A 26,205-nucleotide genomic window follows, 5' to 3' on the forward strand; every position below is an offset into this window, starting at 1 on the left:
TTCATTTAGAATTGGGAAAGGCCGTTTTATGTTCAGTTGGTCATCTTTTGACCTGGATGTGTCTTATTTGGGCCATCTGCCTAACTGTGATACTGGTACCAGGATGAGAGATACACCATTAACCTTCATTGTTAAGCTTCTATGATAAGGAGATTCAAAGCTGTTTCTTCTAACAGAGTTGGACAAAGCCATCAAGCATTAGTTATGTGGATCTTAGACCCGATAAGACATTCAAAAGTGTATGTTATGAAGGTTCAAGTAGCTTGGGTTATTGACGGAAAAAAAGGAGACATGTCTATACTTTATTCTTTTAAAGTTTGCTTAGATTAAAAGTGAATATTCAAGGGAAAAAGTTGAAATATTATCTGAATAATATTTTTAAAAGCCAAGGAGCCAAATTATCTTAGCTTACAGAAGTTTGATCACCTTTATTTCAACAATATTAGAGAATGTTTTTCTTCCCTTTAGAATAGTTTTAAACATTTTCCTCTTTTGAAGATTTTAAACAAACATTCATTGTTTAAACTGTTAAATATTTTTGACTCCTTCACTTAACTACACTGCTTTCGTTTTCATTTCCATTGGTCAGTAAATTGCATTTATTGAGTACAACTTACCAACATCATGCTAAATTCTTTGAGATACCGTCGGAGTAAAAATATGGCATTTTTCCTCAAGAAAGTTACAATCCTATTAGCAAGACAAAAACAAAACATGAAAAATGAAAGAGCCGTACACATAGAATATTATGATCTGTTTTTTTAGTGTATGTGCTGCTGAAGTGAGCACGAATATTATGGTCTATCAAAGTGTGTAGAACTGATCTAAGTGTAAGATATCGTACAGATTTATTACAGTCATACGGACAGCTTTATGAGGTGATGGAGCTCCGATTCCATTTGAACATGGAAAGATCTATCAAGTGAAGGTGAATAGTCCTCTTTGTGTGAAACAGGATGAGAAAATGCTCAGAAAGGGGGTCAAAAATATGTTTTCAAGAGCAGTAAAAAGAAACCAGACTTAGTACGAGCCGGTGAAGGGTGGTACATTTGGGAAAATTATTAGTGCCAAGTTACAGAAAGATTTGAATTCCAGACAGAAATATTTTTCTTCAGTTATGAAGATAGTGGGAAACATTTAGTGTTTAGGGGTAGGACAATGAAATTATTTAGTGTTTTTGAAAAAAGTATTTTGTTGATTCATATGGGTAGATTAACAAGGAAAGAAACCGGAAGCAGTGCTATCACTGTGCGTTTGTAATAAAGTCCTGGAACTAGGGAGATACTGATAAGAAGAGCAGAAGACGGAGGTGAAAAGCCCAAAGGTTATCAGTGAAAGGTGGTAATGGATTGGTTTTTGATGTGAGTGAGTAAAAGAGTGGTTTCAATTTTTGAAAAATTTCTTTTTGAGGGCTGTAATAGTGTTGTTTACCAAAAGAGGTAGGCTAGACTGGGAGGAAAGGTGATTAATTCCTTTCCAGGCAAGCATAGTGGAATGCGACGACAGTGTATGTAAGTGTAAATCCACAACAGGAAGTTGGAAAGGAGTAGATGGAGGTGTGGGAGAGAAGTTCAAGTTTGAAACATACGAGTTAACAGCAAAAGAATAATAGTCACGCACTACCATGGTGAGTTCTTGACTAAGGAATAAAGAGCAATCTTACCTTGAGAATGCTTTAATTACGTGTACACAAACCACAGCATTAATAAAGATGAGATTACTCGAGAAGTTATTGTGTTTCAGTACCCAAGATAAGGGGATGAGATTCAGAGATAGGTAATTACTTTTAGTGATACAGAAATTTTCCTAGCAGCCTCTGATTCATTGCTAGTCATATCTCACTAACTCCATGTAAATCATTATAAAGCACATCACTTTATGAAGAAAGGTATATGTGCCACTTGGCTTTGATTTGAAATGAATTATGTGTTCTCATCACAACTGTGATTTCATAACTTACTTCACAGAAGTAGAATGTTATGATCTACCACTGAGTAAACAATAAATGTACACCCGCAGTCCCTTTTCTAAAACTAGAGATAGATGTTATGGAATTCAGAACATTTTAGATTTTAAAGTTTAAAAAAAAAAAAAAAAACTTGCCGTGTATGGTACAGAATAACCCCCGGGGATCTTATAATCAAATAGAGTGATTTCTGTAATAGAATGTGTCAAGATGCATATTTAGTGAGATAAAAAAAAAAAATAAGCCATACATCATTCAGGACTGTTTTTTTTTTTTCTGCTGAATGAATTCAGGTCAGATTTTACCACCAAATGAATAGCAAAAAACTTTGTGGAGTTTTAAGTTATCTGGATTTTGGTTTGTTTGAATAGATATTTAATAGTTCCAGAAAGGGGAGTGGATAAAGGAGGGCAGAGGGTTATGGGTTAGGCAAGGGTGGATAATGGTGGAACTTCATGGAGGATGGCCAATGAAAATTGACCTTGAACTAAGGGATAAGAAGGAGCAAGCCTTGGAATTGCATAAGGTAATAGCAAGCATTAAGGCACTGCAGTGTCAGTGAGCTTTCTCTTTGAGGAACATTAAGAAGATTTGTGTGGCTCAAGTGGAAAGAGCAAGACCGACATAATGGGAGATTGGTTAGGACATGAGGTCAAGAGGCCAGACCATTAAGAAGCCTTGTTGACCGCATTTTTGTGTTCAGTGTAATGGAAAGCCATTGGAAAGCTTTCAGCTGGCATTAGTGTGCTGTGATTTCTATTTTTAAAATTTTGTTCTGGCAACAGGTATCAAAAAGATAGCAGGGGAACAGAGAAGGGATGTTTTAGAAGACTACTGGGGAGATTCAGGGAGGAGGGTATGACAGCTTGTACCAGTGGGGTACAAATGGATGGTGATCCATGGTGGACAAATGGATAAGCAGCCAGTTTTTAACATTATCTGATAAGAGAGTCTACAGAACTTGAGTTTTTGTATGTAAGATATAAAGGGGAAAGAACTGTCATGGATAAAGTATATATAGTGGTACGAATATATGAAAAGTAGTGCCATTTACCAAGAAAAGGAAGACTGAGAGAGAAGCAAGTGTAGGAAATGGGTGTCAGAAATGGGAATTCTTTTTGGATGCATAATTAAACATAGTGATAGCCATGGAAATACATGAAATATAGTAGTGGCTACCATTTATGGAGTGATTAAGATGTGCTATTCCTTCTTCTGAGTTCTCTACATTTTTAAAACATTTTTTTAATGTTTATTTATTTTTGAGAGAGAGACGGAGTGTGAGCGGGGGAGGACAGAGAGAGAGGGAGACACAGAATCCGAAGCAGGCTCCAGCCTCTGAGCTGTCTGCACTGAGCTTGATGTGGGGCTCGAACTCACGAACCATGAGATCATGACCAGAGCCGAAGTCGGATGCTTAACAGACTGAGCCACCCAGGCGCCCCTACATTTCTTACCTCATTAGATTTTCACAATTCTACGGTCTCCTGATTTTATTCACATCCTATAGATTAGGGAAGTAAGACACCAAGAACACAAGTAATCTACCCAAGGTTGCACAGTTAGTAAGAAGAAAAATGGGATTTGAACCTGGGACTCTGGCTCCATAGCCTCTACTCCTAGAAATTATACTTTATTGACCCTATTACCATGTATTTCTTAAGACACTCAGCATAAAAACTTTGTGTTATAATCTTGTGAGTTAGAACAATGGTTAATAGGCAAAATTAAGGAAAGATAAAGAAAAGGAAAATATTAGAAAACAATTTCTTCTACTTTCATAGTCTACTTGCATTATCAGAGTTTAATTTCTTCTATCACCTTCATGGATTTTACATCTGAGTTAGCAGTTTTCTGTTTTCCATTCTTTAGAATTAAGATGGGTTTTATTAAAGATGTCTGAGCTTTTAATGCAAAAGATATTCAGCTTGTACAAATTTGAAGGGATTTTTTTTTTTTGTTCTCATTTCAGTAAGTTTTTTCCACTGACTTCTCTACAATGGCATATACATAAAGGCATTTGGTTAAGTTTTAAAAAATATTTTAAATAAATGAAAATATTCAAGGCATTGTTGGAAGTGATCTTTAACAGTGTGCATTTCTGTAGTATTTTCCTACTAATGGATTGTGCCTTTTAAAAATGCTTTCAGATTGGGTTGAATTTAGTCCATATGAGATTGGCATGGCTAAATATGGTACTTTTATGGCTCCTGACTTATTTGGAAGCAAATTTTTTATGGGAACAGTTGTGAAGAAATATGAAGAAAACCCCTTGCATTTCTTAATGGGTAAGTGATCAAAATCTACTCTTTGTCTGCCTGACTGTTTTATATCTTGGTGAATTCTAAGTTATTCTTCATTTTTGCTTTATTTTAGGTGTCTGGGGCAGTGCGTTTTCTATATTGTTCAACAGAGTCTTGGGAGTTTCTGGCTCACAAAATAAAGGTTCCACGATGGAGGAAGAACTAGGTATTGTAAAAACATGTTTCTGTTGACCATATTATGCTAAACTGGCAAATTTTAACATGCATGTATAGACAAGTAAATCATCATAAAGACTGTAGTTATTCTGAAGTACAGAATAAGCTTGGTTAAATCAACCTAAATATTTCCTGGAAATCATATGTATATTACTTCCTAAATATTATCCTGACACTGAGGTTGTGAATTTCATAAAAACTATCAGTTCCTAAGAATAATTTTCAACTAGGCATCTCTATTCCTCTTAGTCATTAAATATCTAAACATACTATTTGTTTCCTTTTATCAAATACAGTTAGTTTTTACAACATTAGACTCATCAGCAGTTAAACACAATATGACACCTAAATTCACACTTGCGGGTTTACTTAACTCTAAAATACTAACCCACTAGAATTCTGTTAGCTTCCTATAGCTGAGTCACATCAAGAAGGAGGAAAAAATTATTTCAGATCACATCTAGTAAATGAACACTAATGGTTTTCTTTAAATCTAACTTCCTGTCCCATAATAAGTTAAAATATAGTATTTACAAAACTTGAAAAAGTAGACCAACTCATTTGAGGACCAGTGGTTTTCATTCGTTGTAAGATTAACGACAGGAACTTTTATGTTTTGTTTGATGAGTAAATTTGACTCAAAGCAAACAAAATGAAACATACCTTCAGTGTCTCCCAAGTGCCGACCCTGTTTCCTTATGGCTACTTTGATTGGCTGTGGGAAGGAACAGTGAATGCTACATCTGAATTGGGAGTCAGCCAATCAGGGACTGGGGAAGAGGGTCCTGTAGATTATCCACACACTAACTACCTACTGTCTCTTCTCTGCCCATGAAATATCACAATCTATGTAAGGATAGAGTTAACAGAATAGCATAAATGACTTTTTCAACAATCAACTCATTTGAAGAATACTTGGATGTAAAAAGCTTAATGTAGGATTTTTTTTGACCAGCTGCCCTTAGCTTTTCCAGGCAGTGACAGTTGATTCAATTAAGTTTTATATGCAAAAAAGAAAAAAGAACACAATTGTAACATTAATTAATGCACTACAAATTGGCTTATAAGTAGTGTTATTCATCCTGCAAAATTGATTTTAGCTATTTGATGTGTGTATTATGTTCACAGCAGTTCTCCATGGTCCTTAATCTTTTTATTAAATAGTATCATTTGTATTTTTGAGTAGCTCTTGATAAGTAATGGAGAAGCGATCTTAATGATTGCACTAGAATGAAAGATTTTAAGATAAAAATAAAAACAATAAGGAAAGCACTTTGCCTTCTGTCCTCTGAGCAGCACTCACTTAACAAGCAGTCAGGGTTGGTGGAAGTTCTGAGCCTGCTCCGACCTTAACTTACAGAGCCACGTTCTCTTAAGAGTAACTCTGAAGCCGAGTGTATCACGCTGAAATGTTCTGACTTGACTTTTTGAAATGAACATCACAGCGCAGATGGATAAATAGCCACCTAATTTTGCAGAAATCACTAACTCTTCTCAAAGTTATGTGAAGGTTTCAGAGTAAAAGAGGAAAGAAACAGAAGGAGCCCATGTGGTAATGCTTGCTTCTCTGAGCTCCTTCTCTGTTGAATGATCCAGATACCTCTAGAGCTTGTTATTTTTCCCTCCGATGGCAGGAAGAGAATAGGACTGAAATAACAGATCCGAAGGTGGGTGAGACAATGGCCGAAGGCCAAGGAAAAGGAGAATGTTTATATTAAACAGTCTTCAGAATATTCTTTGCTGTTGGATGTTTCCTTTGAGGCCAGTGGTTTGGTGGCCTATTTACTTGTCCTCTGTGTCAGACTGTGAGGGGTATTATGTGCTTGTGATCCAGGATGCGTGTTACCTCAGATTAGGTAAGGCTTTCCAGAAATGAGACCAGAGAGGTGACTGAGGGGAATCTGAAGACTCCTGCTGATTCTTTTCATCCAGCGGCTGATTAAAGTTTACCTCTTAAAGGGGTGTTCAGAGGTTGTTTCTGTTTTTGCTTTTTCCCTTCTGAAGAAAGACATTAGAGAAAATTGGACTATAATCCGATAACTCGAAATGAAATTTTTCACATTTTCTCAAGGAATTTTGAATGTGAGCCATCTATGCTTTTGAACAGATGGAGCTACATATCATACCATAGTGATGGAAAATAGATACATTCAAATATTAAGCTGTTCATCTCTTGAAAATATCTTTGTAAAATTGAATGATGTTTTGGTGAACCATTTTCTTAAAGGAGATATCAAATTGACCGAAAAAAAATGCTTAAAAAAAAAGAAAATTTTGTTCTGCCAAAATATATATAGGACCAAAAACATACCTAATGTATATGACACCCACAGTGGGTCATTTGCTAACACCTCACCCTCTTCTGTACAACAAAACTACCTTCTGAAATACTCATGAAATTAAATGAATAATATTAGTCTGTGAACACTCTTTTATTGAATTTCATATGTGCAATCATACCAGTAAAATTAAATAAATCTAAAAAGTTAACCTACTACCTCAAGCATTTAAAACCCTTCCGTTATATACTCTCATTCAGGTACGTGACATTTATGCAGATATAATAAACATATACAGAGTAATATGGGGAAACTATATGTTATACCTATATTTCTCCAAGTTTAAAGCCCCTAAATGATTCTAGAACGGAAAATTAAAAATTTAGAGTCAGGGTTTTTTTTAAATAAAAAAAAGTCTATTGACTCATAGAAGGAAAAAAAAAAGTCACTGTTATATAGAAAGTGGCTTCATGTAAGTGTCCAAAGAAAGTTTGATTCTTCTACAAATGATAATAATGATGGTCTGTGTGTTCTAAAAAAACAATGACTAGTTATTATGCCAGATTTTACTCCTGTCTTTGTTTTAAGGGTATATGGTTTCTAAGTTTTAATTTTCATAACTGCCCTCTTAATATGTTCTGAGGAAGCACAAATTTTTTGACACCAAAAGGCACATTCAGTAAACAATTTTCTGTATTATTGAAAATCAAAAGATACCTTATATTAGTAGCTTTCATTCATTTTGAAGGAACTGTTCTGTAGTCTTCCTATAGATTTTGGTTTTGCCTTGAATTTTCCCTCAGAAACAGCCTTAAACATATTTAATTAAAGAAAATTATATCGTTTTGGTATAACAGGAGCCTCCTATGACCAAGTTATTCTTTCTGTCAGAATTAAGAGAAATAAAGATCCTTTCCTTTAAATCATGAAGGAGTAGTTTTAGACTAATTTTTCCTGTCCCAGGAAATTTGTTTTCCAATGGGAAATTTGAAACTATTGAATTAGGTACTAAATTGATCTAAATTTCCACTAATAAACCTAGTAGATCTCACTTGGTGGTTTTCCTCAGATTACTTCCTTATGATAAATTTAATTGTGAGCCTTGACACCTGAGATAGTCCAATTGTTTTGTTTTCTTTCCACAGAAAATATTACAGCAGAGCATATTGTGAGTAATGACAGCTCGGATAGCGATGATGAATCACAAGAACCCAAAGGTAAGGGAATTTTCTCTGGCAGAGGTCCATTAGAAAAGAATATGAATGTTGTGTCTGATTGTCTCACTGAGTGCTATCGAATTGTAGCTTTCAGTTCACAGAGAAAATCAATGTTGTATGTGTAATAAAATGTACAACAGAAATATCCCTTACTCTTTTCTTTTTAATAGCTCAAAATGTTATCCATGGGACAAATGGAGAATAAACTAAGACGGTAGAAGTAACGAATTCTAGGTCTGTTTAGAGCACCAGGCTTCTTGGTATGAAAATTGTGATATAGGAACATTTTCTAAGTTTATTTATTTATTTTGAGAAAGAGAGAGAGAGTGCACACAAGCAGGAGAGAGGCAGAGAGAGGGAGAGAGAGAGAGAGAGAGAGAGAGAGAGAGAGAGAGAGAGAGAGAATCCCAAGCAGGCACTGTCAGCACAGAGCCCAACGTGGGGCATAATCCCACAAACCGTGAGATCACAACCTGAGCCCAGATCAAGAGTTGGACACTTAACCAGCTGAGCCACCCAGGCGCCCTCTTATGGGAACATTTTTACATGGCTTTAAGTTAAAATTTTATCTTGAAAATTTTTATTATTGATAAAGTATCATGTGAAAACTTCTTCACACTCCCTGAGCCTTACCCCATTGTCAGCAACCTATCTTTTAGGAAGAGATCAGTGATAAAGTGGAGGAGAATTATCAAGAACTTTTTATTGTATATGTTATTTCTGAGTACAAATGAGTTCTTTCACACTTCGACAAGGCAGCTTTGAGCTTGGTGTGGATCAGGACATCAATGATGAAGTCGGGGCAGGGACAAGGTGAGGATCAGGGATATTTGTTGCCAATGTTATGTGGTAAATGGAGTGATTTTTACATTTTATAACAACTGGGTAAACATCCTACAACAGTTTGAATATGATCACCTAGATTTTAGAAGATATTAAGTGTTTTCTTGCTCTAAAGTTCAAGAATTCCTCCAGCCGTGGTGTAGATGTTGGAAGAGCCCGTTAAATCCTTGCTGCAAATCAACATTTTCACGCCTGAGCTGTGACTTACTCATCAGATGAGTTTGTATAACCTAGGAGAAAGGTACCTTCTCTGCAAAATTCAGCAGCTACACAAGCCCACAGCTTGGCTAGCATGTAGTTTCTTGTAACGTTTTTAAAAAAATAACCTTTCCCTGGGCAGACAGAACTTTCCACCAGGCACTAGGTTTGACCACTGCTCGGTTTGCACTTCAGTCCCAATTTGCCCACTGTCCGGCTGCTTCATGCAGTCAGTGATTTGCCTCATTACATATAGTAGCCTGGTCTTTAGGCAGGAACCCTGAAAGAACCCTGCGCTGGAAAGAACTCAGTCCTAATTCCCTCTCCTTCATAGTTTTTTTTTTTTTTTAGTTGTTCAGGTCTTCAGGTCTTTTTATTATTATTATTATTATTATTATTATTATTATTATTATTTTGAATTTCCTTTTAATGAAGGGAGCTAGCCAGTACAAAGGGAATAGACAGCATATGTCTAACATTTCTGGAACTGATATTGACATAAGGACTATCAGGTAGATATAATAATGGCTTGTTAATTATTAAGTAAATTACTATAGATGGTCAGTGCATTTGATCGCCTCTGGTTACCCTAGGGCTGAGAAGTTCAAAGACCCTTTGAACATGGCTGCTTTGGTTTTAGTACCAGCCTAGTTTGGTGAAGGCTGTTGAGGATTATTTGGGGATTTCTAGTATTAGCTCTTAATATTCATTTTCTTCCTTTTAAATAAAATGTTTTCACAGTAGTTTTAGATTGACAACAAAATTGAGCGAAAAGAACAGAGAGTTCCCATATACTTCCTGAACCCACACACACACAGAGCCTCCCCCACTATCAACATCCTATATCAGAGTGGTGCATTTGTTATAATCCATGAACCTACATTGACACATCATTATCACCCCAAGTCCAAACTTTAGGATTTACTCTTGGTATCATATATTCTATAGGTTTTCACAAACGTATAGTGACATGTATCTACCATTATAGTTTGATGCAGAGTACTTTCACTGCCTTGAACATCCCTCTGTGTTGTTTATTCATCCCTCTACCCCCACCCCACCCCAACCTCTGGCAACCACTCGTATTTTTACTGTCTTCATAGTTTCGCTTTTTCCAGAATGTCATATTGTTGGAATCATACAGAGTATAGCCTTTTCATATTGACTTCTTTCACTTAGTAATATGCATTTTAATTTCCTCCATGTCTTTTCATGGCTTGAGAGCTCTTTTTTGTTTGTGTTGGTTTTGTTTTGATTTGTTTGTAGCACTGAGTAACATTCCAGTGTCTGGATGTACCAGTTTATTTATCCATTCACCTCTTGAAGGGCATCTTATTTTCTTCCAATTTTTGACAAATATGAATAAAGCTGCTACAAATGCTCATGTTCAAATTTTGTGTAGATATGTTTTCAACTCCTTTGGGTAAAAACCAAGAAACATGATTGCTAGATCATGTGATGGGCGTATAATTTAGTTTTGTAGAAACTTCCAGGGGTGCCTGGGTGGCTCAGTTGATTGGGCATCTGACTCTTGATCTCAGCTCAGGTCCTTTTTTTTTGTTTTTTTTGGTTTTTTTTTTTTTTTTGTATTTTTTTTTTAAATTAAATTCGAGTTAGTTAACACAAAATGTAGTATTGGTTTCAGGAGTAGAGCCCAGTGATTCATGACTTACATATAACACCCAGTGCTTATCTCAACAAGTGCCCTCCTTCCTTAATGCTCGTCTCTAATTTAGCCCATCCTGCCATCCACCTCCCCTCCAGCAACCCTCAGTTTGTTCTCTGAACTTAAGAGTCTCTTATATATTCTACACAATATTCTATTGTGTATATATGCACACACACAATAGAATATCACTCAGCGATCAAAAAGAATGAAATCTTGCCATTTGCAATGATGTGGATGGAGCTAGAATGTATTATGCTAAGCAAAATAAGTCAATGAGAGAATTCCACTCATATGTGGACTTAAGAAACAAAACAGATGAACATATGAGAGCGGCTGGAAAGAGAGAGGGAAATAAACCATGAGAAACTCTTAATGATAGAGTACAAACTGTGAGTTGATGGAGGGAGTTGGGTGGGAGATGGGCCAGCCAGGTGATATGATGGGTATTTAGGATTGTGGGTGTTGCATGTAAATGATGAATCACTGAATTCTCTTTCTGAAACCAGTGTTGTACTGTCTGTTAACTAACCAGAATTTAAATAAAATTTTGAAAAGACAAAAAAAAAGAGTCTCTTATGGTTTGCCTCCCTCTGTTTTTATCTTATTTTTCCTTCTCTTCCCCTATGTTCATCTGTTTTGTTTCTTTTTTTTAAATTTTTTTAACGTTTATTTATTTTTGAGAAGAGAGAGAGCATGAGCAGGAGAGGAGAGAGAGAGGGAGACACAGAATCTGAAACAGGCTCCAGGCTCTGAACTGTCAGTACAGAGCCCGACATGGGGCTCGAACTCATGGACCGTGAGATCATGACCTGAGCCGAAGTCGGATGCTTAACCGACTGAGCCACCCAGGTGCCCCATCTGTTTTGTTTCTTAAAGTCCACATATGAGTGAAATCATATGATATTTGTCTTTCTCTGACTGGCTTATTTCACTGAGCATAATATATTCTAGTTCCACCCAGGTTGTTGCAAATGGCAAGATTTTGTTCTTTTTGATCACCGAGTAACATTCCATTGTGTGTGTATGTATATGTATATACATATCACATCCTCTTTATCCATTCATCAGTCGATGGACATTTGGGTTCTTTCCGTTATTTGGCTATTGTTGATAGTGCTGCTATAAACATTGGGATGCATGTGCCCTTTCAAATCAGCATTGTTTTATGCTTTGGATAAATACCTAGTAGTGCAATTGCTGAGTCATAGGGTAGTTCTACTTTTAATTTTTTGAGGAATCTCCATACTGTTTTCCAGAGTGGCTGCACTAGTTTGTATTCCCACCAACAGTGCAAAAATCAGTGATCTTGGCTCAAGTCTTGATCTCACCTCCAGTCATGATCTCAGGGTTGTGAGTTTGAGCCCCACATTGGGCTCTGTGTTGGATGTGAAGGCTACTAGAAAAAAAGAAAGAAAGAAAGAAAGAAAGAAAGAAAGAAAGAAAGAAAGAAAGAAAGAAAGAAAGAAAGAAAGAAAGAGAAAAAGAAAGAGAGAGAGAGAGAGAGAGGGAGAAAGAAAGAAAGAAAGAAACCTCCCAAGTGGCTGTACTGATTTGCATTCCCATGAGCATGTATAAGTGTTCCTGTTGCTTCATATCCTCACCAGCATTCAGTAATGCCAGTGTTTACAATTTGCACATTTCTAATAGATGTGTAGTGTTATCTCATTGTTGCTTAATTTGTATTTCCCTGATGACATATGATGTGGAGCATCTTTTCATGTGCTTACTTGCCATTTCTGTGTCTTCTTTGGTGAGGTGTCTGTTACCCATTTTTTAAACTGGGATGTTTGTTTTCTTATTTTGAATTTTAAGAGTTCTTTGTACATTTTGGATAACAGTCCTTTCTTAGATGTCTTCTGCAAATATTTTCCCCCAGTCCGTGTCTTGTCTTCTCATTGTCTTGAGGCTTCTTCATTTTTCGTCTTATGGTTTTGAGCAAGGTCTTCAGGGATTTTCAACTTTGGTTTCTTCAAATCTATACTGGCATCATTTTACCTGCTCTCATAGAATTGTTATAATTATCAAATTGCAAATGCATACAAAGGACTTTAAGTTGTAAAAGACTATGCAAATAGAAATGTGCTTAGTATTATAACTAAAACAGTAGATTATCATTTATATGTTGAAGCCTGGGTTTGTCCCACAAATGATGCCATTTCTAAATGTCTCATAAGGACAGTAGATTTTCTAGTGCAGAGTGTTTATTTAATAATAGCAATAATGATGATGATGATGATGGTAATTATGATGGTGCAAAAGAAGGAAGAGGAGGAGAAGGAAGGAAAGAGGAAGAAGGAGAAAAGGAGAGGGAGGTGGAGGAGGAGGAGGAAGCTACAAATTACTGATTATCTTATTCATATCCTGTGTATCTGAAGATATAAATCATTCACTTTATTATTTATTTATTTATTTACTTATTTACTTATTTACTTATTTTTGAGAGAGAGTGCATGCAAGTGGGGAAGAGGAACAAAGGGGGAGAGAGAGAGGGAATTTTAAGCAGGCTCCACTCTCAGTGCAGAGTCCAGAATGGGGCTCAATCCCATGACTCTGGTATCATGACAGGAGTCAAAATCAAGAGTGGGACACTCAACTGACTGGGCCCCTGGGCACCTCTAAATCATTCATTTTATTTGTTTTAATGATTATTTACTTATTTTGAGGGAGAGAGAGAGAGTGCATGCATGAGCAGGGGAGGGGTAGAGAGAGGGGTCGGGGGGGGGGGGTGGAGAGAATCCCAAGCAGGCTCCATGCTGTCAGCACAGAGCCCAATGTGAGGCTCAAATTCATGAATCATAAGTCAGATGCTTAACTGACTGAACCACCCAGGCACCACTAAATCATTCACTTTAAAGCCTAATTTGTTCTCGTGAAAGATTTTCTCTGTCATATTTGGCTTTAGAGAAGTGTGAGAGTAGGAAAATGTATATGTTTTTTGTATGTAGTCATCTGAATACGTTCCTGAAAGAAATATCCATTCATTTACTTAGCTCAGTTAAGCAAATCTTTATGAGGATAAAAATCAGTATTTATTATGGTTTTATGTATGTTTAATTAACATTTACTAGAAATTATGAAGTTTGAACATAGACTTTTTTTCTCAAATACACACACATACAGTTTTACATGTTGCATATAAAGAGAGTTCCCAGAAATCTGAACAGAGGGATGTAGGCAGGTGGGGTTATACTCGACCACAGTTTTCTTTGATTTGGATTGTGAATGAATCATATCAATGATAATGATTATGCAGCTGCTGCTGTGACCACAACTATCTCTTCTACTAACTAATGTTTGTTAAGAATTTAATATGGGCCATGCACTTTTCTAAGAGATTTACACAAATGCACTATCTCAGTCTTCACAACAGCCCTGTGGGGTTTACTGATGAGGAAATGAAGGCTGAAAAGAGTTAACTAGTTAAGCAGCGGAGAGAGGATTGAAATCCAGGCAATCTGATTCTGGAGCCAATGTTCTAAACATGGCTTCCCAAGTAACGGTGATATGTGTGTAGGTTTGAAGGAAGAAGTCATTTAAGACTGCTTCTTTTGGAAAGTTGCTGAATTGTAAGACATTTTAAAGCACATGTTTAAATTACATGGCTTTAAATTCCATACTTTACAAGCAAGGATGAAATGACTATTTATAGAGTGTTTATTGAGCAGCAAATATGCGTGTTGAGTCCTTCAGGTGTCTATTCTCAGTTTGCATGATTTCTGGATGTTTACTAAACAGGATACAGAACGCAACTTAAGTAATGAAGAGGAGAGGATTATCTACTGTGGAATTTCCCTCTGTGTGTGTGTGTGTGTGTGTGCGTGTGTGTGTGTGTGTGTGTAGCCAAGAGAAAAGGAAGAAAAGAACTAGGGAAGGACAGAAAGGGGAAAGTAGCAGTTTGCCTGAAAACCTAAGCATAGACCAAGTAACACATTAAGAACATAACCTCTAGACTGACTATAGGTAAAGGATAAAGTAAGAAAAATTTAAGAACAAACATTATTAACTGAAATATTTTACTGCATTAATTTATACAAATAAATGCTTGTTAAATCAAAAGCCATAGAGCTTCGCTCTTAATTTTTTTTTTTTAAGTTTATTTATTTATTTTGAGTGAGAGAAAGCGCACAAGCTGGGGCAGGGCAGAGAGAAGGAAAGAGCCCCAATGTGGGGCTCAAACTCACACACTGTGAGATCATGACCTGAGCTGAGATCAAGAGTCAGATGCTTAATCGACTGCGCCACCCAAGCACCCCTAGCTTTGCTGTTAATTTTAACGTTCAGTTGCCCAAAGATTTTTTCAATGGATTTGGGAATCTACACAATGGTTTTTTTTTTCTTTTTCCTTAGGCACTGAAAATGAAGATGCTAAAAGGGAATATCAAAATGATAACCAAGCAAGTTGGGTCCATCGTATGTTAATGGCTTTGGTGAGTGATTCAACTTTATTCAATACCAGAGAAGGACGTGCTGGGAAGGTACACAACTTCATGTTGGGCTTGAATCTCAATACATCCTATCCAATATCTCCTCTGAAAGACTTTACCACACAGGAATCATTGGATGAAGATGAATTGGATACAGCTGTTGCAGGTAAGCACACAACACAAAATCCATGTGTTTGTTTCTCCTAATTCAGGAGATCTGTATTCCTTTCTAGGGAGACGAAGCCTTTTGATCATATTCAATATTTATTCACATATACTCAATTACAGCTACATCCATGTAATGTGTGAAGGGCTTCAGATTACTGTTTTTTAGAAGAAGAACATCCATTAGACAGGAAAGGGCATAGTTATTTCAGCATAGAAAATTTTCATTGAAACATTGAGGAGGGATCTTAGATCCTCTCTGTAGTGGACAAGGTTCACTCAGAAAACAGGAAACCCTCTCCCTTGTTTAATTGAGAGGGGTTTAAAGTAGGGAAGTAGGTGTTTACAAAATTGCTCCAAGACTTGGAAGAGCAAGCTCCAGACTGAGCTTCTAGAAATGATTCCAAAAACACTTTAGAATCACTCCCAACAAACGCCCACACAACTGTGCTTGGCAGTAGAAATGGCAGAAATGTAGCCTCTGTCTCATTTCATCCTTTGAATCTCATGTGGGTTTTTCTCCTTGGCAAAGGACAGGTCTCAGCAGAACCAGTACTGGAAGGGATTCTGGTAAATGGGGTCCTTAGTTGGCCATCTGCTGCCACACAGTAATGCATGCAACCCAAGTGCGTGAAATAGAGTTGAGTTCACCAGTCTCAGTGACCATCAGGCTACTGAGTGTGTCCCTCCAGTTCTCAGAAAGGTTAGGTAGCTTTCTTAAGGCCAGCTGGTCAGAACCCACTCAGTGGGCCAAATTCCAAAGAATAATTCCCTTTATTCTTCAGTTCATTTCATGTTTCAAATTAAAAGTTAAATTTGCCTTGGTGACTAATCAATTCATAATAATCTTTCTTATAATGATTCTGTCATCTTAAATCTTTCTACTACATCACACCATCATTTTTTCTGTTAACTGCCCAAATGTCATTTCCCAGTCATTTCTGCCTAAGGGCATCAAGAGGAAGCTTTAGAAACTTAAGTGGAATTTTTCCAAAAACCTTTCTTCTACTCTTTGGTTAAGCATCATGCCTATAAAATATTTGTGAAAATTAGGGCATGACTTTAGGTTTGGTGGTGTTTCTCATAGTGCTGTTTCCATTTGTTGCTTGAGCTTAAGGGAAATTGCAAAAGCAGAAGTTGCCCTTGTTGTTTAAACAAGAGGAGTAGAAACTCACTATACTTTGCATTATGTTTATGGCATCCAAGTCTAGGATGTGAGGTATGGTATGATTATATACCTGTAATCCAAACCCTTTCATATATTAGCAATGATAAAAGTCTATTTGTGATAAAATCAATATCCCATTTGAAAACTCATCCAAAATTAAAAAAAAAAAAAACACGACCATTTATCAGTGACATTACTTGTCTTGTGGCACATGATTATACTTACTGCTGTTATAATCCCCATTCTCAAAGATCATTTAGAATTAGGAAGAATCTTTAGTTATATTCCACTATAGAAAAGGGAGATCAAAGAAAATCGTTCTCATTTTCCAAAATTTATCAGCTGAGCTAAAATGGGGTCACAGACCTCAGCATTGCTCAAAAGCTCTTCCTTTCTGCTACACTCCATGTCTCTGTTAGTCATTGTTTTGCTGATGTAAAATGGAAGTTTCCTTTCTGTGTACTATATTACATCTGTTTTATGTTATTACTTTGATTCATTTACCCAGCATAGCTCTGTGGTTTGCACAACATGAATTCTTCACACTGCATTTTAACAACTTCCTGGTAGTTTTGCAATATTTTATGTAGATTCAGAGGCATTAGGGTTGCTAGATCAAATACAGCAGGCCTAGTTAAATTTGAAATTCAAATTATATATTATACATATAATATATATATTGTATATATTATATATATAATACACACACACACACACACACACACACACACACACACACCTATGTAAATATGGCCCCTGCAACATTTGGGACATACTTGTCCTAAAAAATTATTTGTTGTTTGTTTGAAATTCAAATTTAACAGCATCTTGTATTTTTAGTAGATAAATTTGGTAACCTTAGGAAATGCACGGCTTTTGTTATTTTCACCTTCTTTCAAATTGTTCTTCATTTTCATCTTCTTTCTTTCCTTTGTTCATGAATTTACACAGTATTTGCAGAGCACTTGCAATGTGTTTAGTTCTAGAGACCCAGTGCTCAGCAAGACAAATGTAATTCTCACCCTCATAAAAATTAAAATCATTTTTTGACCTTTCCTTAAAGTTTTGATTCATAGGAGGGATTTGTATACTCTAGTTAAGAATAATAGAAAAGTAGAGTAAAACTAAAACCCAGCAACCCTGATTCTGGTGGAACTGTGGGACACAGTCCTCACTTCTCTCCAATGTGCTTGGAGAACAGAGTTGTACGTCACCTTATCTGACTCCTTTCTTTATTGGGTGCTCTTTGGAGGAAGTCTCATGATTGGTTCTCATAAAGTAAAATGAGGAAGCAGAAAAATCAATCGTCTCAAAATATGGTATTACATTGACTAACCATTCTTTTGTTGGCCTGTTTTGGAATGTTTTAACCGAAAATTGTTTTAAATTAATGATCTTTGGAAGGAACTTTAAATTTATTTCTTTGTGTTGTATCTCATGAAAACTCTATTTCACTCACTTTATATTTATCCAGTTGAGAAAATGTATACGGCCTATTGATTTTAGTCAAGAAGCCAGTCGGGTCAGTGATGAGCTCGTTCAAATCTATAATTCACAGATTAACGTTGCTAAAAAATGACTGCAGTTTAGACTGGATTTGCTAAATCAATTAGTGCTTTTTCAGACAGCTCCTTACTAAGGTAGACCCTGTTTATCTCCTGATTATTTCCAAGCTTTAGACTAACTATGTCTGTGGAGCTTAAAGTTAAAAGATGTATCATAAACTATAATCATCAACTATAATCATCTTGGTTCATAAAGTCTTCATAATGAACCAACTATAATCATCTTGGTTCATAAAGTCTTCATTAAAAGTTCTATTTATTATACACTTTAAAATACCATCTCTTAATTAAAACATTCACTAAGTTTATTTCTTTTATTTTTGTACCCTGCCCCTATGCAAAAAAAAAAAAAAAAAAAAAAACACAGATTTTAGGAAAACCTTACATTTTGGTTTACCTATGATGATTTGGTTTTTACAGATTAAAATTTGAGTATCTTAAAATTAAAACAATCTCTTAACCTAAAATGAGAAAAAAAAAATACTGCAGTTTTTGTGCCTATTACCTCACCTTGCAGACAATCTTTTGAAAATAAGAGAAGGTGGATTCCTCTCATTTGTTTACTTCAGAATCATTGTATACCTTTAGAACCTAATTTTGGAGAAGCTGCCCATTAATTACATAACTTCTTTCCTGTTTACTTTTGTGTTTATGTTATTCACTGTGACACATACCATCTGGAATAAAAAATCGAGGCATGAGTTAATTTAGGCCAGAGTTCAATACACAAACAGCCAAACATTTTGGTACATCATAAATTGAATCTGTGTGATGTGTTTATAAAATTACCATTGCAGATACCTGCAGATACAGTATCTGCAGATACAGCTGAACTGCTTTAAGGAGGTGGTACGTAATTATAGAACCCAGCATGTTTCCATACCTATCAAAAAACCTGATTAACTCACTTACAGGTTTAGAAACCATGTGGGCTTTAAACTATGGGAGGATATTCCTCTGTAGTGGTATTCATCAAACTCTCTATGACATTCTAGTGGATATCATACAATAAATCGGGTTTAAATTCAAATAAATTTGGGAAAACTAACAGCTCCATCCCCCTTTTCACAATGCAGTGGGATACTCTAATGAATTTAAGCAGACTGGCTTACTTAATGTGCCTCAAGTATAGGACTTGAATAGCAGACTGGCTTACATTTGAATCCTGGGTGCGCCATTTATTAGCTGGACAGTCTTGAGCCCTTACTTAGCATAAGTCTCAGTTAACAATGGTAGAAAAGTGGAACCAAACTAAAAACCAACAGCCCTGATCCTGACGGAACCGTAGGGCAGTGAGGTTGCAGCAATCCTCACAGTTTATTCCTTATAAAAAAGAAATAATAGCTTACTTATAAAATAGAAGTAATAGTGATATCTATCCTAGAGACTTACTGTGAGGATTAAATAGCATCTTCATTAAAAAGAGCAGTTAGCCCAAGGCAAACACAATAACTGGCTATTACTTTAAGCTGTTGAAATCATATTTCTCAAACCCATTTGATCATGGAACTCTTATTTTGTGTAAAGAACATCTGTTAATATCTTGCAAAACTATGTTGTTTGCAACACAAGTAGGAAACACTACTTCCTGTCAGTTTATTTGGAAGTGTGGAAATACGGTGTTTAGTTATGTGCCACAGCTGGGAATTGGTGCACATAATGATTTGTCTCTCAGGTGTTATCTTGGATATAAAAGAGGAAGAGGGACACTAGCAGTTTTATGATGAGAGGGAGCAAACCAAACGGAATATGAGAGAAATGGTCTGTTTTTGTAATCTTTTAGCTAAGATTTTAAAAAGCACTATTTATGAAGCCAAAGAAGGATATTTGTGATATCATTTTACTTTATCGTATTAGGGGAAAATCACTGCAGTGTAAAAAAAATACTGCCACTAATATGTTTTTAAAACTTTTGTGTTTACCTGTGATGAAATACACATATTAATGTGGTTTTAATGATTGACAGATGCATGTGTAGGTAACCTCTCTATATTGTAATTATTGCTTTTTAAGTTACCCATTGTATTTACTTTTTTTAATTGTATATGTTTTTTTATTTTAGAGAGAGAAAGTGCGAGCAGGGGAGAGGGAGAGAGAGAGAGTGAGAGAGAGAGAGAGGCGGGGGGTGGGGGGAATCTCAAGCAAGCTCCACACTCAGTGCAGAGCCCAACATGGGGCTCCATCCCATGACCCTGGGATCATGACCTGAACCAAAATCAAGAGGCAGATGCTCAACCCACTGAGCCACCCAGGCACCCCTTAAGTCATCCATTTTAAACCCTTTCAATTTTATGGCCATGCCACTTACTGAAGTAACAACATGACCCTATGCAGAAGGCTTAGACCCTGTGGGCCTGTCTTAGAATCCAGACTGTCACTGTGTGACACTGGACCCCTTGGGTTTTAGTTTCCTTATCTTTAAAATGACACTCATAACACCTTTTTCGGTAAGCGTATTATGGGGATGATAAATATCATATATGAAATTTCTAATACATTATAGACCCTCAAAATAAATGAAGCTGTTTTTAGGAGAAATAAAAGTAACCAAATAATGAATTTCAGCTCTTATTAAAATATCTAAAAACTAATATAAGAAAAGACTCACAAACATTCACATAAAACATTCACATATGTAATTTTTACACAATAAGAATTTCAGAGGAATAAATATTAAAATCACATTTGATAATATATGTATTTTTCAGTGTTATAATTCTTAGGTTCCAGTTTCTGTGATGGATAGAAATTTAGAATCTTGGCTAGTAGAAACATACCTTGTCACTACAATCCATACATACTTGATAAGAAAAGAGAATTAACCTAAAGATAATTATTTAAAGAATAATTTCTTTTGTCTCTCCTTGCTGGCCTATTTATTCACCTTAGACATAGCAAGACTTTTTCTTTTTTTTAACTTGGCCCACATTTTCATTTAGTTATATGACCTTATTCTTGTCTAAACCACTCCCCCCATAGCCTTTTTTTTTTTTTTTTTAAGCGTATTTGGTTTTTTGTTTGTTTGTTTGTTTAAGGTCATTCATTCACACCCTCTCTCATTCAACAGTTCTGGGCGGTACAAATCACCTTGCTGTAAACTCTGTTCTGCTTCGTTCATAAACACACTAATATATGTTTGTAGCATTCACTTGTTATTCAGTATTTTAGGGATGAGAAGTTTTAATAAATATGAGAGAAGAAAACACATGACTCTGTGTTAACTGTAGAAACTTAGAAGGATAATAATATTTTCTTAAGTAACTAAACCAAAGTCTAATTTAGAACTGTTTTCGATTCACACGGAATAAACATCAAGGCTAATTGTCTCATCGGTGCTTTTCAGCTTTTAATGATGAGGAGGATTGTGGATTTAATGGGACAGTAAGAAGTTAAAGATTTGCCTAACTTTTGGATCTCTTGCTCTTACAAAACATAACAATAAAATTCACTATATAGTCAGTATCATTCTTACTTAGAAATATATGGAGGAAACTAACATTCAATGGGTTCCCATCATGTGCTGAACATTTTCCTGAATAATAGGTATTAACTACATTTTCAGGTGATTCTATAAACACAGGTTCGTCTGACCCTCTAGTTTTGATTGTTGCCTCTGTGAAAAGGCTTGCCAAGTGGAATTTCAATGCTTCCTCAGAGATCATAATCACTCTGTTCTTTCTTGAGCATAATCACTCTGTTCTTCTTAACAGTCCACGTGTGGAGACAAGGGAACAGAACAAAACAATTACAGGTTATTTCATTCAGCTCGGATCACTTCGGTTCTGATCACATTCCTTTTTCCTGGGAAGTGAATGTGGAGCACCACACATAAATGTGAAGAGTAGCATGTTACCATTTTATTCATAAAACAAATGATTTCTAGACCCTGCTACCTTTCAGATCCTCTGTCACCTCATTTCACTCCCCTCTGATACTGTAGCCACACCAGGCTTCTTGCTGTTCTGCAAACATACCAAGTCAGATTCTGCCTTAGGGACATTGCTCTGGCTCTTTCCTCTCCCTAGAAAAAAAATATCCCTCCAAATCGTCAGCTGGTCAGTTCTGGTCTTCTTCTCAAAGAGGTCTCTCTCATTTATCCACCTGAAGTTACTCCCTATTATATTACCCTCTATCATTTTCTACATTGCATTTATCACTACCCGAACTATTTATCAGTCACGTGCTCTGTTAGAACAGAGTTTGCATCTTGTTCAGCACCTGAAATACAGCCCAAATATTAGCAGACAGTACACATTTGCTGAATGTATTGGCTGGATTATTTCCTTGGACGCCCATCAGGGAGATGCAGTGCGGGATCCATTCACTCTACCCCCCCGCCCCCCGTTCTGTACTGTAGAGATGGATGTATTTCATCCTTCATTTATAGATGTCGTCTACCTCACATGTCTGTTATGACTTAAAAACCAGATAATGTATGAGGAAATGTTTTTAAGCCAGTAAAGACCTAGGTAATGTGAGGTAAAGCTGTTAAAGGGGTACATAGCTTAGAATTAATGCCAGGGCCTGACCTAAGTACTTTCCATGCATTGTCTCACTTCATCTTCACAGCACCTTTATTTGATTCTTTTACCTGATGGTACAGATACGGAAACTAGGAGTTAAAGACAATAATTAATTGGCAGCTGCTAAAGCTGGACTCCTGCCCAGCTCTGTTTGTCTCCAAAGCCTGAGGACCTAACCATATAAAACTTTATTCACAAACTTACCTTAAAAATATTTTGGGGGCACCTGGGGGGGCTTAGTCGGTTGAGCATCAACTCTTGGTTTCGGCTCAGGTCATGATCTCATGGTTTGTGAGCTCGAGCCCCAGATTGGGCTCTGCATTGACAGATCAGGGTCTGCTTGGGATCCTCTCACTCCCTCTCTCTCTACCCCGCCCCCATGCACTCTCTCTTTTTCCCCTCTCTCAAAATAAATACTATTTTTAAAATGCATTTTTTTATGTTCTAAATAATGTGAAATGGCCATTTAATTTATTCTTTTCTTTCTTCCCTTTTTAAAGATCCTGATGAATTTGAGCAAATATATGAGCCTCTGGATGTCAAAAGTAAAAAGATTCATGTAGTGGACAGTGGCCTCACATTTAACCTGCCATACCCCTTGATCCTGAGACCTCAGAGAGGAGTCGATCTCATTATCTCCTTTGACTTTTCTGCACGACCAAGTGACTCTAGTCCTCCATTCAAGGTAAGGAGAATTTATACAACATTCCATTATCTAACATGTTCATTTGCATGCCTTGTAGATATTTTAGTCCTCTTCACTCCAATTTCTTATCCCTTTAGCCTATTTTCTACATTATGATGAGTAATATTTTAAAAACACAGATGTGATTTAATCACTTCCATTCTTTAAGAAATTTGTAAAATTTTAAAATTTTTTAAAGAAATTTGTAAATGATTTCCCATGACCCACATTAAAGTTCACAGTCTTCAACAGAACAAGAATGATGCAATGTATCTGATGTTCAAGGAAATGAGGCTGAAAGTTGGATGTTAGCAAGTAAAAGATAATTAAAACCATGCCAGGGGAATATATACTCTCAAGAAGAGGACATAAAATAGTATCTTGAAAATTTAACAACTATCAGGGAAAAATAATGAAAATTAAGGAATTGGGGAACAGGAAAACTATGTGTGTATGTGAACAGGTGGGTTGTTAATAGAAGAGATTTGAGTGTATTTAAATGCTGATGCCTGGCAACCAACGGAATGGGAAAAGACATTTACAAATGACATATCTGACAAAGGGCTAGTATCCAAAATCTATAAAGAGCTCACCAAACTCCACACCCGAAAAACAAATAACCCAGTGAAGAAATGGGCAGAAAACATGAATAGACACTTCTCTAAAGAAGACATCCGGATGGCCAACAGGCACATGAAAAGATGTTCAACGTCGCTCCTTATCAGGGAAATACAAATCAAAACCACACTCAGATATCACCTCACGCCAGTCAGAGTGGCCAAAATGAACCAATCAGGAGACTCTAGATGCTGGAGAGGATGTGGAGAAACGGGAACCCTCTTGCACTGTTGGTGGGAATGCAAATTGGTGCAGCCGCTCTGGAAAGCAGTGTGGAGGTTCCTCAGAAAATTAAAAATAGACCTACCCTATGACCCAGCAATAGCACTGCTAGGAATTTATCCAAGGGATACAGGAGTACTGATGCATAGGGGCACTTGTACCCCAATGTTTATAGCAGCACTCTCAACAATAGCCAAATTATGGAAAGAGCCTAAATGTCCATCAACTGATGAATGGATAAAGAAATTGTGGTTTATATACACAATGGAATACTACATGGCAATGAGAAAAAATGAAATATGGCCTTTTGTAGCAACATGGATGGAACTGGAGAGTGTGATGCTAAGTGAAATAAGCCATACAGAGAAAGACAGATACCATATGGTTTCACTCTTATGTGGATCCTGAGAAACTTAACAGAAACCCATGGGGGAGGGGAAGGAAAAAAAAAAAAGAGGTTAGAGTGGTAGAGAGCCAAAGCATAAGAGACTGTTAAAAACTGAGAACAAACTGAGGGTTGATGGGGGGTGGGAGGGAGGGGAGGGTGGGTGATGGGTATTGAGGAGGGCACCTTTTGGGATGAGCACTGGGTGTTGTATGGAAACCAATTTGACAATAAATTTCATATATTAAAAAAATAAATAAATAAATAAATGCTGATGCCTGGGAGTCATTAATGAAGATGTTATTGGAGAGGGGAGAGATGACATGTATGATAGAGTCAGAGTCACAGTCCTGGAAACTTACAGGGGTGAGGAGTACAAAGCAGATTTAAAAAAATACAGTTGGAAAGTAGTATAGAAGTGTCCATATTGGGGCAAGAGGGTAGGATTTTTCACTGTTAGGCATGGAGAGGGGAAGATAGGAGAGTACTTATCTGATGACCTCTCACTCTTGTAGGAATTAGAAGTCAATGTTATCTTTTGAGAGTGAAAGGGTAGAGGTGGTGGAACCAGGGTCATGTGGAGAATAAAAGTCTGCCTCTGAAGAAATGAGAGAAAGTTCAGAACAGGAAACATAGATTGCTCAGCAACACTGTGATATTACCCAAGCGAGATCATGAATATTATTCCCTCCACCTGGAACACCTCAAACTTTCTTTAGATGCATCTCAAATGTTATCTTTCTTGACCTCCACAGACCTAGTTTCAGTACAAAGGACTTAGTATATTCTTCTAATATGGCAATTTTCATGGTGTATTGTCTGTATTTGTTTACATATATATCTCTTCCACTGTCTGTGAACTCCTTGGGAACTAGAACACTATTTTGAATGTATGTTTTGTTTTAATCATTTGGTTCTAATTGTATTATAAGTGCCAGCCAAAGTGTAAGTAGGTCATTTTTTCGTTGGTGAATGAAGGAAATGTTATAACAGATATGGAGTTATTATCCCCATTTCATAGATTAAAAAATGGAAATTCATAGAAAGTAAGTGAAATAGTCCATGATCTCCCAACCAGAAAGAGTCAATGATAACCTGAGTCCTCTGGTGTCTGCTTTCCTTTCTGTTATACTATGACTAAACTGCTCTCAAGACTAATAGTGGCTGTCATAATAGCTCCTTAATATATATAAAGCCTCATATTTTAAAAATGCTTTCACATTTAATTTTTTTAGAGGCACTTAGTGGTATTCTGACAAGGAAACAAGTATTGGTGAGATAAGCAATTTCATCATATCCTCACATTAAATAAGATAATGGGTAAACAGAACATAGTCCAGGACCTGGGTAGGAAAGTGCTAGTTAAGAAGTGGTCAAGCTGAAGGTGCCTGGTGGTTAATCATCCAATTCTTGATTTCGGCTCAGGTCATGATCTCACAGTTCATAAGATTGAGCCCGCATGGAGCTCTGCACTGACGGCACGGAGCCTGCTTGGGATTCTCTCTCTCCCTCTCTTTCTCTGCCCCTCCTTCGCTTGTGGCCTCTCTGTATCTCTCTTTCTCTCTCAAAATAAATAAAATAAAATGGACAATGAGTAAACAGAACATAGCTCAGGACGTAGCTAGGAAAGTGCTAGTTAAGAAGTGGTCAAGCTGGGGGTTCCTGGGTGGCTCCATCAGTTAAGCATCCAACTCTTGATTTCCACTCAGGTCATGATCTCATGGTTTGTGAGATCAAGCCTCACACTGGGCTCTGAACTAACAGTGCGGAGCCTGCTTGGGATTCTCTCTCTCCCCCT

The 26,205-nt window shown here is 36.6% G+C and overlaps 1 protein-coding gene across 5 annotated transcripts in view; it reads left to right on the forward strand.

Annotated features, from left to right (window-relative positions):
• Window positions 1-26,205, forward strand: part of PLA2G4A (phospholipase A2 group IVA) — a 166,303-nt gene that overhangs the window by 119,504 nt on the left and 20,594 nt on the right. For all 5 annotated transcript variants that reach the window (XM_045452710.1, XM_045452713.1, XM_045452712.1 and 2 more), the window contains 5 exons: window positions 4,117-4,254; window positions 4,343-4,435; window positions 7,871-7,942; window positions 15,000-15,242; window positions 22,998-23,182. In XM_045452710.1, coding sequence (XP_045308666.1) covers window positions 4,117-4,254; window positions 4,343-4,435; window positions 7,871-7,942; window positions 15,000-15,242; window positions 22,998-23,182 — 731 coding nt within the window. The remainder of the gene's footprint in view (window positions 1-4,116; window positions 4,255-4,342; window positions 4,436-7,870; window positions 7,943-14,999; window positions 15,243-22,997; window positions 23,183-26,205) is intronic.

This window comes from Leopardus geoffroyi, chromosome C3 (genome assembly GCF_018350155.1).
Source record: "Leopardus geoffroyi isolate Oge1 chromosome C3, O.geoffroyi_Oge1_pat1.0, whole genome shotgun sequence".
NCBI classification, from domain to species: Eukaryota; Metazoa; Chordata; class Mammalia; order Carnivora; family Felidae; genus Leopardus; species Leopardus geoffroyi.